Here is a 14,051-nt window from a genome sequence, read left to right on the forward strand (position 1 = left end):
ATAGACTAACCGATTAATGTAACTGATCCCCTACCTTCAGGCCCTGAACAAAACATTTATTACTTAAAAAAATGAAAAAGGCAAGCACTCACTTATAAGTTTCAATTGAATCCTTTTAGGCCCTGACCCTATCCAACGCCAGCGATGGCTTCAACCTGGAGCGTCTGGAGATGCTGGGAGACTCGTTCTTGAAGCACGCCATCACCACCTACCTGTTCTGTACTTACCCCGACGCACACGAGGGACGACTCTCCTACATGAGGAGCAAGAAGGTGAGTCTGGCAGCGGGTTGGGGGGAATGGAGTTTGCCACTGCGTCCCAAATGGCACTCTTTATAGTGCACTACTTTTGACCATGGCCTGCATATCGTCAAAAGTAGTGCGCTATATAGGGAATAGGGTTGAATGTCTGAATGGAATGTTTGTCAATGGAATGCTTTGTGTTTGCCTATTTGCTGTAAGAGAGTTTGTTTTTTGTTATTGATACATATGCCCATCATTTTCTCATGTTTCATGTATTTTAAGAAAGTACGGATATGATCTATGTGTGAAATGGTGTGAAGTGAATTATTTTCTGTCTAACAGGTGAGCAACTGTAACTTGTATCGTCTGGGGAAGAAGAAAGGTCTTCCAAGCAGGATGGTAGTGTCCATATTTGATCCGCCGGTCAACTGGCTGCCCCCTGGCTACGTGGTCAACGTGGACGAGAGCAGCGAAGACAAATGGGATGAGAATGAGGTACGTGATGCTCTGTTATTCATGAGACCACCAGAGGGCAGGCTTTCACCTTACTGGTATACTTCAACTGATAGTGTTTCCTCCATATGATACCGAAGGAGATTGTCAATAAATGCACATGGGTAAGCTTTATAAACAGTACATGAATTATCTCTTGTTATAGTAGCTTTCTCTCTGTTAGTGAACATGTAGACATTCTTATACATTATCCTAATGAATGCTAAATATAAAATAAGAAAAATGTAGCATGAATTATTATGAGAACAGCAGGGTAGTAAACGGTACAGGGTGATAAGGGGTTGTTAGGGAAACTTGGGTATAGCTGGAGACTCTTCCTGGGCTGTTCGGGAGGTGTGTGTGTCTGAGGTATATGAGGTCAACCACAGTGTTGAATTTTGTTAGGCTGGCAAGTCTGCATTTACTTACCTTGTGTGTGCTCGTCGTGTGTGTGCGAGAGAGAAAGTGGAGAGTGTATGCGTAACACTGTGTGGTGTACCGTGTGTGCATAATGTGCTCGGGGCAATGTAATTTTCAGTGTCAAGGCCTGGCTGTATTCTGACAAAATTAGATGTCAGTGCCATTAGCATTTAATGAATATGCATTAGAGAATTTCCCACACGGTCAACTTTATGGGTTATTAATGATTATTAATGTAACATTCAGGACGCAGCTTGTCAGATATTGAATTGCATTAGGCCTATGAGTCATTGAGTTGGATAGGCCTGCCTCCCCTCTCACATCCAAAGCCCTCTTAGCTGACCTAATGCTGTGGTGAGAGTGAAACTCTGAGACTATAATCTGTGTAAATCCCACTGTGGGGCTTGACCACGGCTTCAGGAGTCGACTACAGGCCTGGAGGCACCACTGGATTAAAGAGACGATAGGTAATAAGACATTAATACAATCCACATAGTAATCCATCCACTTTTTCTGTCTCCCATTCTCGCTATTCTTCTACCCTCTTCCTTTCGTTGTTTCTCTCTCGCCATCCTCGCACTTACTCCCTCATCTTTCCCTCCTCTCTCCCTCTCCCTCCTTCCTTCCTCACTCCTTCTTTCAGACCAAAGAGGACCCCCTGGACAACGGTAGTGCTGGAAAGGAGTTCTGTGAGGATGAGGTGGAGCTCGAGGAGGAGTTGCTGGAGGAGGATGAAGATCTGAGGTGGAAGGAGTCTAAAGAAGAAGTCAACATCGAGGACGACCTGGAGTACTACCAGGTAGGGAGGAGTTCAGCACAAGTATCTGTCCCAAATGGCACCCTATTCCCTATATAGTGCACTACTTTTGACCTGGGCCCATGTGGCTCTGGTCAAAAGAAATGCACTACTATAGGGAATAGGGTGCCATTTGGGACATAGTTACATTTTTCAGAATTGATTAGGCAAGGTGATGGTTAGTGGTGATAAAAAAAAGTACTAATAAATCTTAAGTTCTCTTGGCCAAATATAGTAAGAGGTATGAATGCATACTAGACACATGCTTACTTATCTATTACAGGGGAAAAAAGCTGAATCAAAAAACAATCTAGTTTATTTAAAATAATTTGTCTGTCCAGCTATGGAAAACACCACTTACATTTATAAAAAAATAATACAGATGCCCCCCATCAACGAATGTATTCATTGCTCTAACTCATCCCTACTACCAGGAGCACATTAAGTTCATCGACAACATGCTCATGGGCTCCGGTGCCTTCGGCAAGAAGATCTCCCTCAGGACCTTCCCCGCTGCCCTCGCCACCCCGGTCCCTGGCTCCAGCCCCTCCGTCCGCTCCTCCTCCCCTGCAGCCGAGCCCAGCTTCGGGGTGTGGAAACCCCCCAAGAAACCTGGCCCGGTCCCCACCCCCGACTACCCCTCGGAGCCTGGCGGTGGTGGCTCAGTAGATGAGTTTGACTACAGGTGAGTCCCCCACCCCCATACAATGTAAAGTGGAACCTGAGCACCTAGGTTGAAAAGTGCTATATTAATACAATCAATTATGAAGTCATTAAGCCTTGTTTGAACCAGAATGGCCCATAGGGCAGGAGCCGATTTCCTGTTTCTGTAGCTTGAGGCAGCTTTGATGTACAAGTAAACCCCCTGGACAAGATGCTAGTCTATCGCAGGGCAAGGTGGATAAGTGCAATATAAATCCATTAAATTATTATGCATTATTATTAGCTCGTGGGACGCCATGTGTTACTTGGACCCCAGCAAGGCGGGGGAGGAGGATGATTTCGTGGTGGGTTTCTGGAACCCGTCTGAGGAGAACTGTGGGGTGGAGCTGGCAAAACAGTCCATCTCCTACGACCTGCACACGGAGCAGTGCATCGCTGACAAGAGCATCGCTGACTGTATAGAGGCACTGCTGGGCTGCTACCTCACCAGCTGTGGGGAGAGGGCTGCTCAGATGTTCCTCTGCTCACTAGGACTCAAGGTATATACACCACCTATCTAGAATGAACTTTCATGTCCCCAAGGAGTAAATTGTCTTATACACACAGTACTGCTGGATACAAAATAGACACTGTACATTACACACTCTACATAATACAAACATTCTATGTTACCCCCTGTCATACACATTCTCATATTGCCACATAAATACATACATACACTACATTACCCAAAGTATGTGGACACCTGCTCGTCGAACATCTCATTCCAAAATCATGGGCATTAATATGGAGTTGGTCCCCCCTTTGCTGCTATAACAGCCTCCACTCTTCTGGGAAGGCTTCCCACTAGGTGTTGGAACATTGCTGCGGGGACTTGCTTCCATTCAGCCATAAGAGCATTAGTGAGGTCGTGTACTGATGTTGGGCGAATAGGCCTGGCTCGCAGTCTGCGTTCCAATTCATCCTAAATGTGTTCGGTGGGGTTAAGGTCAGGGCTATGTGCAGGCCAGTCAAGTTCTTCCACACGACAAACCATTTTTGTATGGACCTCGCAATGTGCACGGGGGCATTGTCATACTGAAACAGGAAAGGGCCTTCCCCAAACTGTTGCCACAAAGTTGGAAGCACAGAATTGTCTAGAATGTCATTGTATGCTGTAGCGTTAAAATTTCCCTTTACCGGAACTAAGGGGCCTAGCACGAACCATGAAAAACATCCCCAGATGATGCATTCGGGCAGGTAGCGTTCTGCTGGCATCCGCCAAACCCAGATTCTGCCAGATAGTGAAGCGTGATTCATCACTCCAGAGAAGGCGTATCCACTGCTCCAGAGTCCAATGCCGGCGAGCTTTACACCACTCCAGCCGATGCTTGGCATTGCACATGGTGATCTTAGGCTTGTGTGCAGCTGCTTGGCTATAGAAACCCATTTCATGAAGCTCCAGACGAACAGTTATTGTGCTGACGTTGCTTCCAGAAGCAGTTTGGAACTTGGTAGTGAGTGTTGCCACCGAAGACAAACTATTTTTACACACTTCAGCACACGGCGTTTCCGTTCTGTGAGCTTGTGTGGCCCACTACTTCGTGGCTGAGACGTTGTTGCTCCTAGACATTTCCACTTCACAATAACAGCACTTACAGTTGATCGGGGCAGCTCTAGCAGGGCAGAAATTTGTCAAACTGACTTGTTGGAAAGATGGCATCCTATGACGGTGCCATGTTGAAAGTCACTGAGCTCTTTAGTAAGGCCATTCTACTGCTAATGTTTGTCTATGGAGATCGCATGGCTGTGTGCTCGATTTTGTACACCTGTCAGCAAAGGGTGTGGCTAAAATAGCCGAATCCACTAATTTGAAGGGGTGTCCACATACTTTTGTTTATGTAGTGGACTTATGTGTGTGTATATATATATATATATATATATATATATATATATATATATATATATATATATATATATATATATATATATATATATACAGTACCAGTCAAACGTTTGGACACCCCTACTCATTCCAGGGTTTTTCTTTATTTTTACCATTTTCTACATTATAGAATAATAGTGAAGACATCAAAACTATGAAATAGCACATATGGAATCACGTAGTAACCAAAGAAGTGTTAAACAAATCTAAATATATTTTATATTTGAGATTCTTCAAATTAGCCACCCTTTGCCTTGATGACAGCTTTGCACACTCTTGGCATTCTCTCAACCAGCTTCATGAGGAAGTCACCTGGAATGCATTTCAATTAACAGGTGTGCCTCAGAAATTGCAGCCCAAATAAATGCTTTAGACAAGCAATGAACATTAGACTGGTGGAAATCTGTCCTTGGTCTGATGAGTCCAAATTTGAGATTTTTGGTTCCAACCACCGTATCTTTGTGAGATAGAGTAGGTGACCTGATGATCTCTGCATGTGTGGTTCCCACCATGAAGCATGGAGGAAGAGGTATGATGGTGTGGGGGTGATTTGCTGGTGACACTGTCAGTGATTTATTTAGAATTCAAGGCACACTTAACAAGCATGGCTACCACAGCATTCTGCAGCGATACGCTATCCCATCATTCTGCAGCGATACGCTATCCCATCTGGTGTGCGCTTTGTGGGACTATCATTTGTTTTTCAACAGGACAATGACCCCAAACACACCACCAGGGTGTGTAATGGCTATTTGACCAAGAAGGAGAGTGATGGAGTGCTGCATCAGATGACCTGGCCTCCACAATCACCTGACCTCAACCCAATTGAGATGGTTTGGGATGAGTTGGGCCGCAGAGTGAAGGAAATGCAGCCAACAAGTGCTCAACATATGTGGGAACTCATTCAAGACTGTTGGAAAAGCATTCCTCATAAAGCTGGTTGAGAGAATGTCGAGAGTGTGCTTGTCATCAAGGCAAAGGATGGCTATTTTGAGGAATCTGAAATATAAAATATATTTTGATTTGATGAACACTTTTTTGGTTACTAAATGATTCCATATGTGTTATTTCATAGTTTTGATGTCTTCACTATTATTCTACAATGTAGAAAATAGTCAAATAAAGAAAAACCCTTGAATAAATAGGTGTGTCCAAACTTTTGACTGGTACTATGTGTGTATATATATATATATATATATATATGAATGTATATATATATACACTGCTCAAAAAAATAAAGGGAACACTAAAATAACACATCCTAGATCTGAATGAATGAAATATTCTTATTAAATACTTTTTTCTTTACATAGTTGAATGTGCTGACAACAAAATCACACAAAAGTTATCAATGGAAATCAAATGTATCAACCCATGGAGGTCTGGATTTGGCGTCACACTCAAAATTAAAGTGGAAAACCACACTACAGGCTGATCCAACTTTGATGTAATGTCCTTAAAACAAGTCAAAATGAGGCTCAGTAGTGTGTGTGGCCTCCACGTGCCTGTATGACCTCCCTACAACGCCTGGGCATCCTGATGAGGTGGCGGATTGTCTCCTGAGGGATCTCCTCCCAGACCTGGACTAAAGCATCCGCCAACTCCTGGACAGTCTGTGGTGCAACGTGGCGTTGGTGGATGGAGCGAGACATGATGTCCCAGATGTGCTCAATTGGATTCAGGTCTGGGGAACGGGCGGGCCAGTCCATAGCATCAATGCCTTCCTCTTGCAGGAACTGCTGACACACTCCAGCCACATGAGGTCTAGCATTGTCTTGCATTAGGAGGAACCCAGGGCCAACCGCACCAGCATATGGTCTCACAAGGGGTCTGAGGATCTCATCTCGGTACCTAATGGCAGTCAGGCTACCTCTGGCGAGCACATGGAGGGCTGTGCGGCTCCCCAAAGAAATGCCACCCCACACCATGACTGACCCACCGCCAAACCGGTCATGCTGGAGGGTGTTGCAGGCAGCAGAACGTTCTCCACGGCGTCTCCAGACTCTGTCACGTCTGTCACATGTGCTCAGTGTGAACCTCCTTTCATCTGTGAAGAGCACAGGGCGCCAGTGGCGAATTTGCCAATCTTGGTGTTCTCTGGCAAATGCCAAACGTCCTGCACGGTGTTGGGCTGTAAGCACAACCCTCACCTGTGGACGTCGGGCCCTCATAGAGTCTGTTTCTGACCGTTTGAGCAGACACATGCACATTTGTGGCCTGCTGGAGGTCATTTTGCAGGGCTCTGGCAGTGCTCCTCCTGCTCCTCCTTGCACAAAGGCGGAGGTAGCGGTCCTGCTGCTGGGTTGTTGCCCTCTTACGGCCTCCTCCACGTCTCCTGATGTACTGGCCTGTCTCCTGGTAGCGCCTCCATGCTCTGGACACTACGCTGACAGACACAGCAAACCTTCTTGCCACAGCTCGCATTGATGTGCCATCCTGGATGAGCTGCACTACCTGAGCCACTTGTGTGGGTTGTAGACTCCGTCTCATGCTACCACTAGAGTGAAAGCACCGCCAGCATTCAAAAGTGACCAAAACATCAGCCAGGAAGCATAGGAACTGAGAAGTGGGCTGTGGTCACCACCTGCAGAACCACTCCTTTATTGGGGGTGTCTTGCTAATTGCCTATAATTTCCACCTGTTGTCTATTCCATTTGCACAACAGCATGTGAAATTTATTGTCAATCAGTGTTGCTTCCTAAGTGGACAGTTTGATTTCACAGAAGTGTGATTGACTTGGAGTTACATTGTGTTGTTTAAGTGTTCCCTTTATTTTTTTGAGCAGTGTATATATGTACTTATTATTTCATATTAATTTCCTATTTTTGTGTTGATGGCTACCCAATGTGGACCTGAAAGATTCAATGGAATATTTTTTCTGTTTTTTTGCTTTGGAATTTCCATTTAAAAAGCTACAAAATCATTGTAACGTCATTATTTCATAACGCGTTTAATGTATAAAAAAAAAATATTGAAATCGAAAACCGTGATAATTTTTCAATGATTGTGACTTTATATTCCAATAGCAATGTCAACGGATCAAAACAGGTATTACAGGTGGAGAGGAAGTTCTTCCACTACAATACAAATACTTTTGAGCAGCTGATGCAAGCTTTGTAGTTCAATAATAAAATCTTTCTCTATCAATGTATCAAACAGGTGTTACCGGTGGAGAGTCGGACTCTGAGGGAGGAGGGCGGAGTCACAGAGGTAGCGAACCTTGACCTCCAATATGGCTGGCTGAAGATCCCGCCCCGCTGCATGTTCGACCACCCGGACGCAGAGCGCACCCTCAACCACCTCATCTCCGGCTTTGAGAACTTTGAGAGGAAAATCAGCTACACCTTCCAGAACAAGGCCTACCTGCTGCAGGCGTTCACACACGCCTCCTACCATTATAATACCATTACAGGTTAGAAATATCACAATATTAGGTGAGGACCTAATAATAACACAAGGTGAGGGCCTGTAGTAGCACAGCAACCCAATTCAATTGCAATATGATCATACCTGAGGGGCTGTGATATCACAACAATACCATTAGCTGAACCATTGTAAAGAAGCAGAATTTTTTTTTTTAATAGTTGATTCCAGCTTGCCTTTAGTATGTCTGCTCAGTGATAAGCGTATTTTGTGTCGGCTTAGTATCACTCCTTCCTGCTCTCTTTCTCGTCCCCGCTCTCTCTCTGTCCCAGATTGTTACCAGCGGCTGGAGTTTCTTGGCGATGCAATTTTAGACTACCTCATAACGAAGCACCTTTATGAAGACCCTCGCCAACACTCTCCCGGCGTGCTCACAGACCTGCGCTCGGCACTCGTCAACAACACTATCTTCGCCTCCCTGGCCGTCCAGTACGACTACCACAAGTACTTCAAGGCTGTGTCGCCCGAGCTGTTCCACGTCATCGACGACTTTGTGCAATTCCAGCTGGAGAAGAAGGAGATGCAAGGCATGGACTCTGAGGTGTGTTTACGGTTAGGTGGTCCATCTCCGGCACCCTATTCCCTATATAGAGCCCGTAGGGCTCTGGTCAAAAGTGGTGCACTATATAGGGAATAGGGTGCCATTTGAGATGCAGCTTTGGTGAAGAAGTTGTTTGTTGTGGTGTATTTATTGGTGCTTTCTGGATGAGAAACAAAAGTTGCATGTGTTTGTTTGTCATAGTGCGATGTACATCTGTTGTATTTCTCTTCTACTGTTCGGAATGTCCGACCATTCCCAATTTTCCCAGCACACCCCAGTGTATATGTTGACCAATACATTTTTGCAGGGACATAATAATAGCTTTTGGCCTTGTTGATAATTACTAACATTTAAATGTGTTTTGTGGGACATAATCATGTTTTTTCTGCCCCTATTGCTAATTATTAACAGCCCAAAACATGGGCTGTCAGTTCTTATGAATCTGTTTTATATTTTGTTGAGTTTTGAGTATTGGAAAGAGAGTTGGATTGGAGTGAGAGCAGTTGGATTTAATTTATTTTGTAATGCCTATCTTGGCAGTGAATCTGGTCTCGTTTGAGCAGTGCTGGTTTTTATGCCTAAGGGACAACATTGGATACAGTAAGAGGAAAAACAAATTCAGGAACATTGGTAAATATTTTCCCCTTAATAAGCACAACTGGACGACGGGGTCTCAAGAGTGTGCAAGGGTACAGCTGACTACGTTTTTGGGATTAAATGTAATACAGTAACAACTTGAAATACAGTTCAATACCTGTATCACTCGTATTCAATAGTTCTAATAAACTATTGACGCTTGCCGATTATACATTTGCAATCTTCTATCGGTGTAGGCCTATACGTAAAATGAGGTGTGTAATAGATATTTTTCTCAGATTACATTTTCAAAGGAAAATGCTAAATTCACTCTATAGCTGACGTTTACTTTTTTCTAAGCGCATTTGTTACTGGATGGATATGATATGAAATAGGGGACAGTGCTCAGTCAGAGTTATTAGAAAGATGCCACACTACAGCACAGACAATCATTTTTTTTCCTTTAATCCATTCGAGACAAAATCTTTCTTTTTTTCACCCTAATAAAAACAACTTGTACTTCATCTCTGTTAGTCCACCCTTTCTTTCAGCTGCGGCGGTCAGAGGAAGACGAGGCGAAAGAGGAGGACATTGAGGTCCCCAAGGCAATGGGAGACATCTTTGAGTCGCTAGCCGGAGCAATTTACATGGATAGCAGGATGTCACTGGAGACTGTGTGGCAAGTGTATTATCCAATGATGAGGCCACTTATAGGTAAGGAGGAGAGAAACGGAGAGAGGGAAACTTCGACCACATTTTAGATTTCCTCTTTTCTGATTGTTTGATAGTTCATGCAGGGAGGCTTTTAGTTCCACTGATTTGCAAAATGTAAAGGTTCTCATATTTGTCTGTCCCAGTGATACATCATATTGAGGAAGTAAAAAGATGAGGGTTCGTGTTATAACACTTTTCTTTTCCCTCGCAGAGAAATTCTCAGCTAATGTCCCTCACTCTCCGGTGCGGGAGCTGTTGGAGATGGAGCCAGAGACGGCCAAGTTCAGGTAAGAAGATTTTTTTTACACTATTTTTGTTGATGGTTTTAGCTTACATACTTGATTGCAATTAATGTAATCTTTCCCATTCTTTTCTATCCCCTCACCCTCTACCCTATATAGATCCTAAAATTACAAATGCATTGTTTTATACAATATTTTTACCATATTTAATCAGTTTCTAGAATGAAAGTTTTTCTGGTTGTGCTGCTAGGATGCTATTGTCCCTCTAGTGTCCTTTATGTAATTCTTTGCCCTCCCCTTCAGCCCTGCAGAGAGGACATACGACGGGAAGGTCCGTGTGACGGTGGAGGTCGTAGGCAAGGGCAAGTTTAAAGGCGTGGGCCGCAGCTACCGGATCGCCAAGTCTGCCGCCGCGCGCCGGGCTCTGCGCAGCCTCAAAGCCAACCAACCTCAGGTCCCGAACAACTGAGCGTCACACGCTAACTAGCTAGCTACTGACGCTAGCAACTGACACTAGCTACCTACAACTGTTACTAGCCGGTAGCCACTGATGCTAGCTACTGACGCTAACCAGTAGTTACCGGTGCTAGCGATTGATGCTAGTTACCAATACAGCGCAACATTAGCCCTGTATCTCCAGCGCACAATGGCGCAGCCAAGGAACGTTCTGTAGAGACCTGGGGAAGTCCCAACACAACAAGAGAGCTGATCTGGTCGTAACGGATTTTACGTTGGATTTTTTGTTGTTGCGCAAACACAATCTTTACTTTCCTTCTCTGCTTTGTGTAATCACAAGAGTGCTTTATTAACATATAGCAAAGTGTTAAAAAGAAAAAAAAGGTCAGGTGTCGCTTTGTTTGCTTTGTGTCAGTGAGATATGAGGCTTATGCTTATTATGAGTAATTTTAGATTGTACATAGATGGTTCAAATCAAACGTGTAAATAAAAAAAACGCTAAACTCCTCAGTCTGTGCACTAGTGCCAGTTTTAAAGTGTTTTTTAAAAACGCTATGGCTAAGAACATGGCAAGCAGAGGCCAGACCACCGACGAAATAGACCATTGGGGCCCACCTCTGTCTGAACTCTCTTGAGATGGTATTCTTAGGATGTGTCTCAAATGGCACCCTTTCCCCTATATACGACCCTATGGGCCCTGGTCAAAAGTAGTGCACTATATAGGGATAGGGTGCCATTAGGAATGCTGCGTCAGTCATTATTGCACTTATTCCATTACGGTCTGTTGTGTTGAGAATTGTGTGGTCTGATGGACACAAATAATATACGTAACAATATCTATAAATTGATGATGAAATATAAATATTATTTGCCTTACATACTAAGGCCCTTCCTCGTATCCTGAAAAAAATGTATAGAAAGTCAACATACCCAGTTACTGTAATTTAAAAATAGATTTTAAACAGCATTTGAGAATGCATGTTCGTGTAGCTTATGTATTAATAACAATGGCAACTGGATGGCTTATATAAACATTATAAATCTATCAATATATCTAAAGTGAAAGAAATGATATGTTTATTATGACATAAGTCGAAACTTTGGTTTCAAGTATGTCTTTTGATACTAAGATTGATAATGTTCCTTTTGATCACCTTTTGGTCATTTTCTTAGCATTTAGTTATGAGTTGTTTATAAATATAATGAAAAAGAAGACATATCACCCAGGTAATATGCTGCAGATTTTGTATGAATTGGATACTTCTGTAAGGCACAGAGCACCTTTTAAGTACCGTCTTTAGGACACACAGACAACGTTGTTCTTCAACAGAATTGCGGTTCACACATCCCTTTACGCGTCAAAGCTTATGCAGATGTGGCGCTACAGGGTTGCACATGTGAGTTCCTAGGGATATGGGTACCAGCCTTTTTGTTTTATTATTTAGTTCAAACACATTGTGACTACATAGCTTCGTAGACTAAATGTTTTTATTTTCTCTCAAAAATGTCATTAGGCCCTCTTCACTTGAATAGCTCAGTTGATTGCATGCAATTTGTTTTTGGTGCCATGATTTTTTCTCTCGTTTTAAGCTTGAATTTTTATAATTTTTGCACTGTACCTACAATACCTCTTTATTTGACCTTTCAAATCTGTCAGTCCGGTTGATTGACCTGTTTTAGCAGCCGTCAAGCTGTAGAGGTTTAGCTTCGTTGTTGTCATAGTTTTTTCCCTCTCCCCTCTTTTGATTTAATGCTTGAAGATTTGGTTGGGTTAAACCAGAGGGTATTCTCATTCTGCACATACATAGGCCTAAAGTAATGTGTTTAGTCTCTGTTGAGCATCAATCCTCTTTAAATGAAAAATAAATGAATTAGCAATGATCCGAGGAGGGTTCCATCTGTACTGTAGCTTGTTGAGGTAAGCCGATTGCACTCTAAATCTCTCTCTCTCACCTTGTGTGGCCAGCCCAGTCTTACTGTAGGTTGAAGACTCTTAAGATTCTAGATTTCCAGATCCTAAGATTCTAGATTCTAAGATAATTTCTCACTCTACTCTCAACTTATTTGAAAATGGCATTCCTCACAGCTGTTTCATTCCTTAAACTGTACACCCGTGTTGTCCTAAAACAGTGGGTGTGCAAGAAACGTAATTAAGCTCTTTCAAATGATTAACTTAGTAGTGCCCAAAGTGAATGAATGAATTAGGAGGTTTGTGGTGCATTTTATGGTATTATATTTGATATATATATCATGTATGCTTCCGACGCTTTCCGTTAGTATGGCAACTTGGGCAAATGTATGGCTAAGTCATAAAATCCTACCGTAGGTATACTACCTCAGAAGACACTGCACTCTGATCATTGCCAGTCACAATGTCTTGTTTAAATATATATCAATACAAATGAACTGTTTTTCCTGGACACAACTGCAATTTGACAAATATCTATTGCAGTGACATATATACTGTAGTCTTTTTACTGTGATATCCGTACCTTGAAAAATGTAATCTATCTATAGACATGTATAAACTCATGTAATTCTTTGCAAAGAGGCAACATTCCCACAGAGTTACTTGTATCTATTTGATGATGACGTATATTTTTGACAGCCGAATAACGCAAACTGAAACAGTGCCTTTCGACTTACAGTATCCTGACTAATCAAGTGAATTCTGCAACTCTTGTCTCTCGAAGGCAACCTTGCCTACAGTAGCTGCAACGAGCCTAGTACTGTTTGTTCATAGTGGGTATGTGTGTATGCATGCAATACTATTACTTAACCTGGTGCCATACAATGGAATTTGGTTTCTGACCTTTGGAATACCCATGTAAATATGCTGAATTTATACATTATTGATAACAGCATTCAAAAAGTTGTGTGTGTATGTGACTAGAAGGAAGGCTTAACTAAACGACAGTGGTGTATATTATATTATAACATTATTATATATATTAATATTCTGAGTTTGTTTTATAACATATAATTTGACATCAGACGCTCTCAAGCAGCAGTTGTGTGACCCCGTTAAGCATTTGTTAAGTAGTGAAATTTGGTCTAAAGTGTACATTGGTTCCCCCCCAAGGAGGGGGACTTCATCATAATAAGCATCAAGCATCGGACTGGAGATTGGAGCTTCATGCACTACCAAAGCACACTGTCTCTCTCCAACACTCAGCCAGTCTAAAGAACTGCAGCTAATGTAACATTCATCTATATATGTTTTGGTTTGTTCTGTTATGTGTTCCGGAATTTCAATGCGTGCGTGCACACACTCAAATGTTTTATTTGGGGCGATGACTTTAAAATAATATGAAATCACTCACATGGTACCACACCCATTGTCTTTTTTTCACTGATGAAAATACACAATTAGGAAATTATCATTCAAGCCAGATGTTGCAGCATGATCAATTTCCAACAACCTGAGTGTTGTATTAGTAAAGGTGTTTGATGGGAGTGTAGTTATAAGGTAGTCCTCAATTGTTTGTGGACTTGGCAACGGATAATTGTTTTTTGTTTGCTTTTGCTTTTTGTACATGTAGCACAATTTAGCATTGCACTT

The 14,051-nt window shown here is 42.6% G+C and overlaps 1 protein-coding gene across 5 annotated transcripts in view; it reads left to right on the forward strand.

Moving 5' to 3' along the window:
• The window catches only part of dicer1 (dicer 1, ribonuclease type III), a 49,536-nt gene extending 35,718 nt beyond the window's left edge, over nt 1-13,818 (forward strand). For 3 of the 5 annotated variants that reach the window (XM_071365402.1, XM_071365404.1, XM_071365403.1), the window contains 10 exons: nt 120-272; nt 585-737; nt 1,798-1,953; nt 2,385-2,635; nt 2,897-3,152; nt 7,697-7,949; nt 8,233-8,501; nt 9,629-9,791; nt 10,003-10,078; nt 10,337-13,818. In XM_071365402.1, the coding sequence (XP_071221503.1) occupies nt 120-272; nt 585-737; nt 1,798-1,953; nt 2,385-2,635; nt 2,897-3,152; nt 7,697-7,949; nt 8,233-8,501; nt 9,629-9,791; nt 10,003-10,078; nt 10,337-10,502 (1,896 nt within the window). In that variant the 3' untranslated portion in view covers nt 10,503-13,818. Of the gene's footprint in view, nt 1-119; nt 273-584; nt 738-1,797; nt 1,954-2,384; nt 2,636-2,896; nt 3,153-7,696; nt 7,972-8,232; nt 8,502-9,611; nt 9,792-10,002; nt 10,079-10,336 lie in introns of those variants that run through there. The other 2 variants (XM_071365405.1, XM_071365406.1) reach the window with 2 other exon arrangements.
• Nucleotides 13,819-14,051: the final 233 nt, after the last annotated feature.

Source organism: Salvelinus alpinus, chromosome 25 (genome assembly GCF_045679555.1).
Source record: "Salvelinus alpinus chromosome 25, SLU_Salpinus.1, whole genome shotgun sequence".
Taxonomy (NCBI): domain Eukaryota; kingdom Metazoa; phylum Chordata; class Actinopteri; order Salmoniformes; family Salmonidae; genus Salvelinus; species Salvelinus alpinus.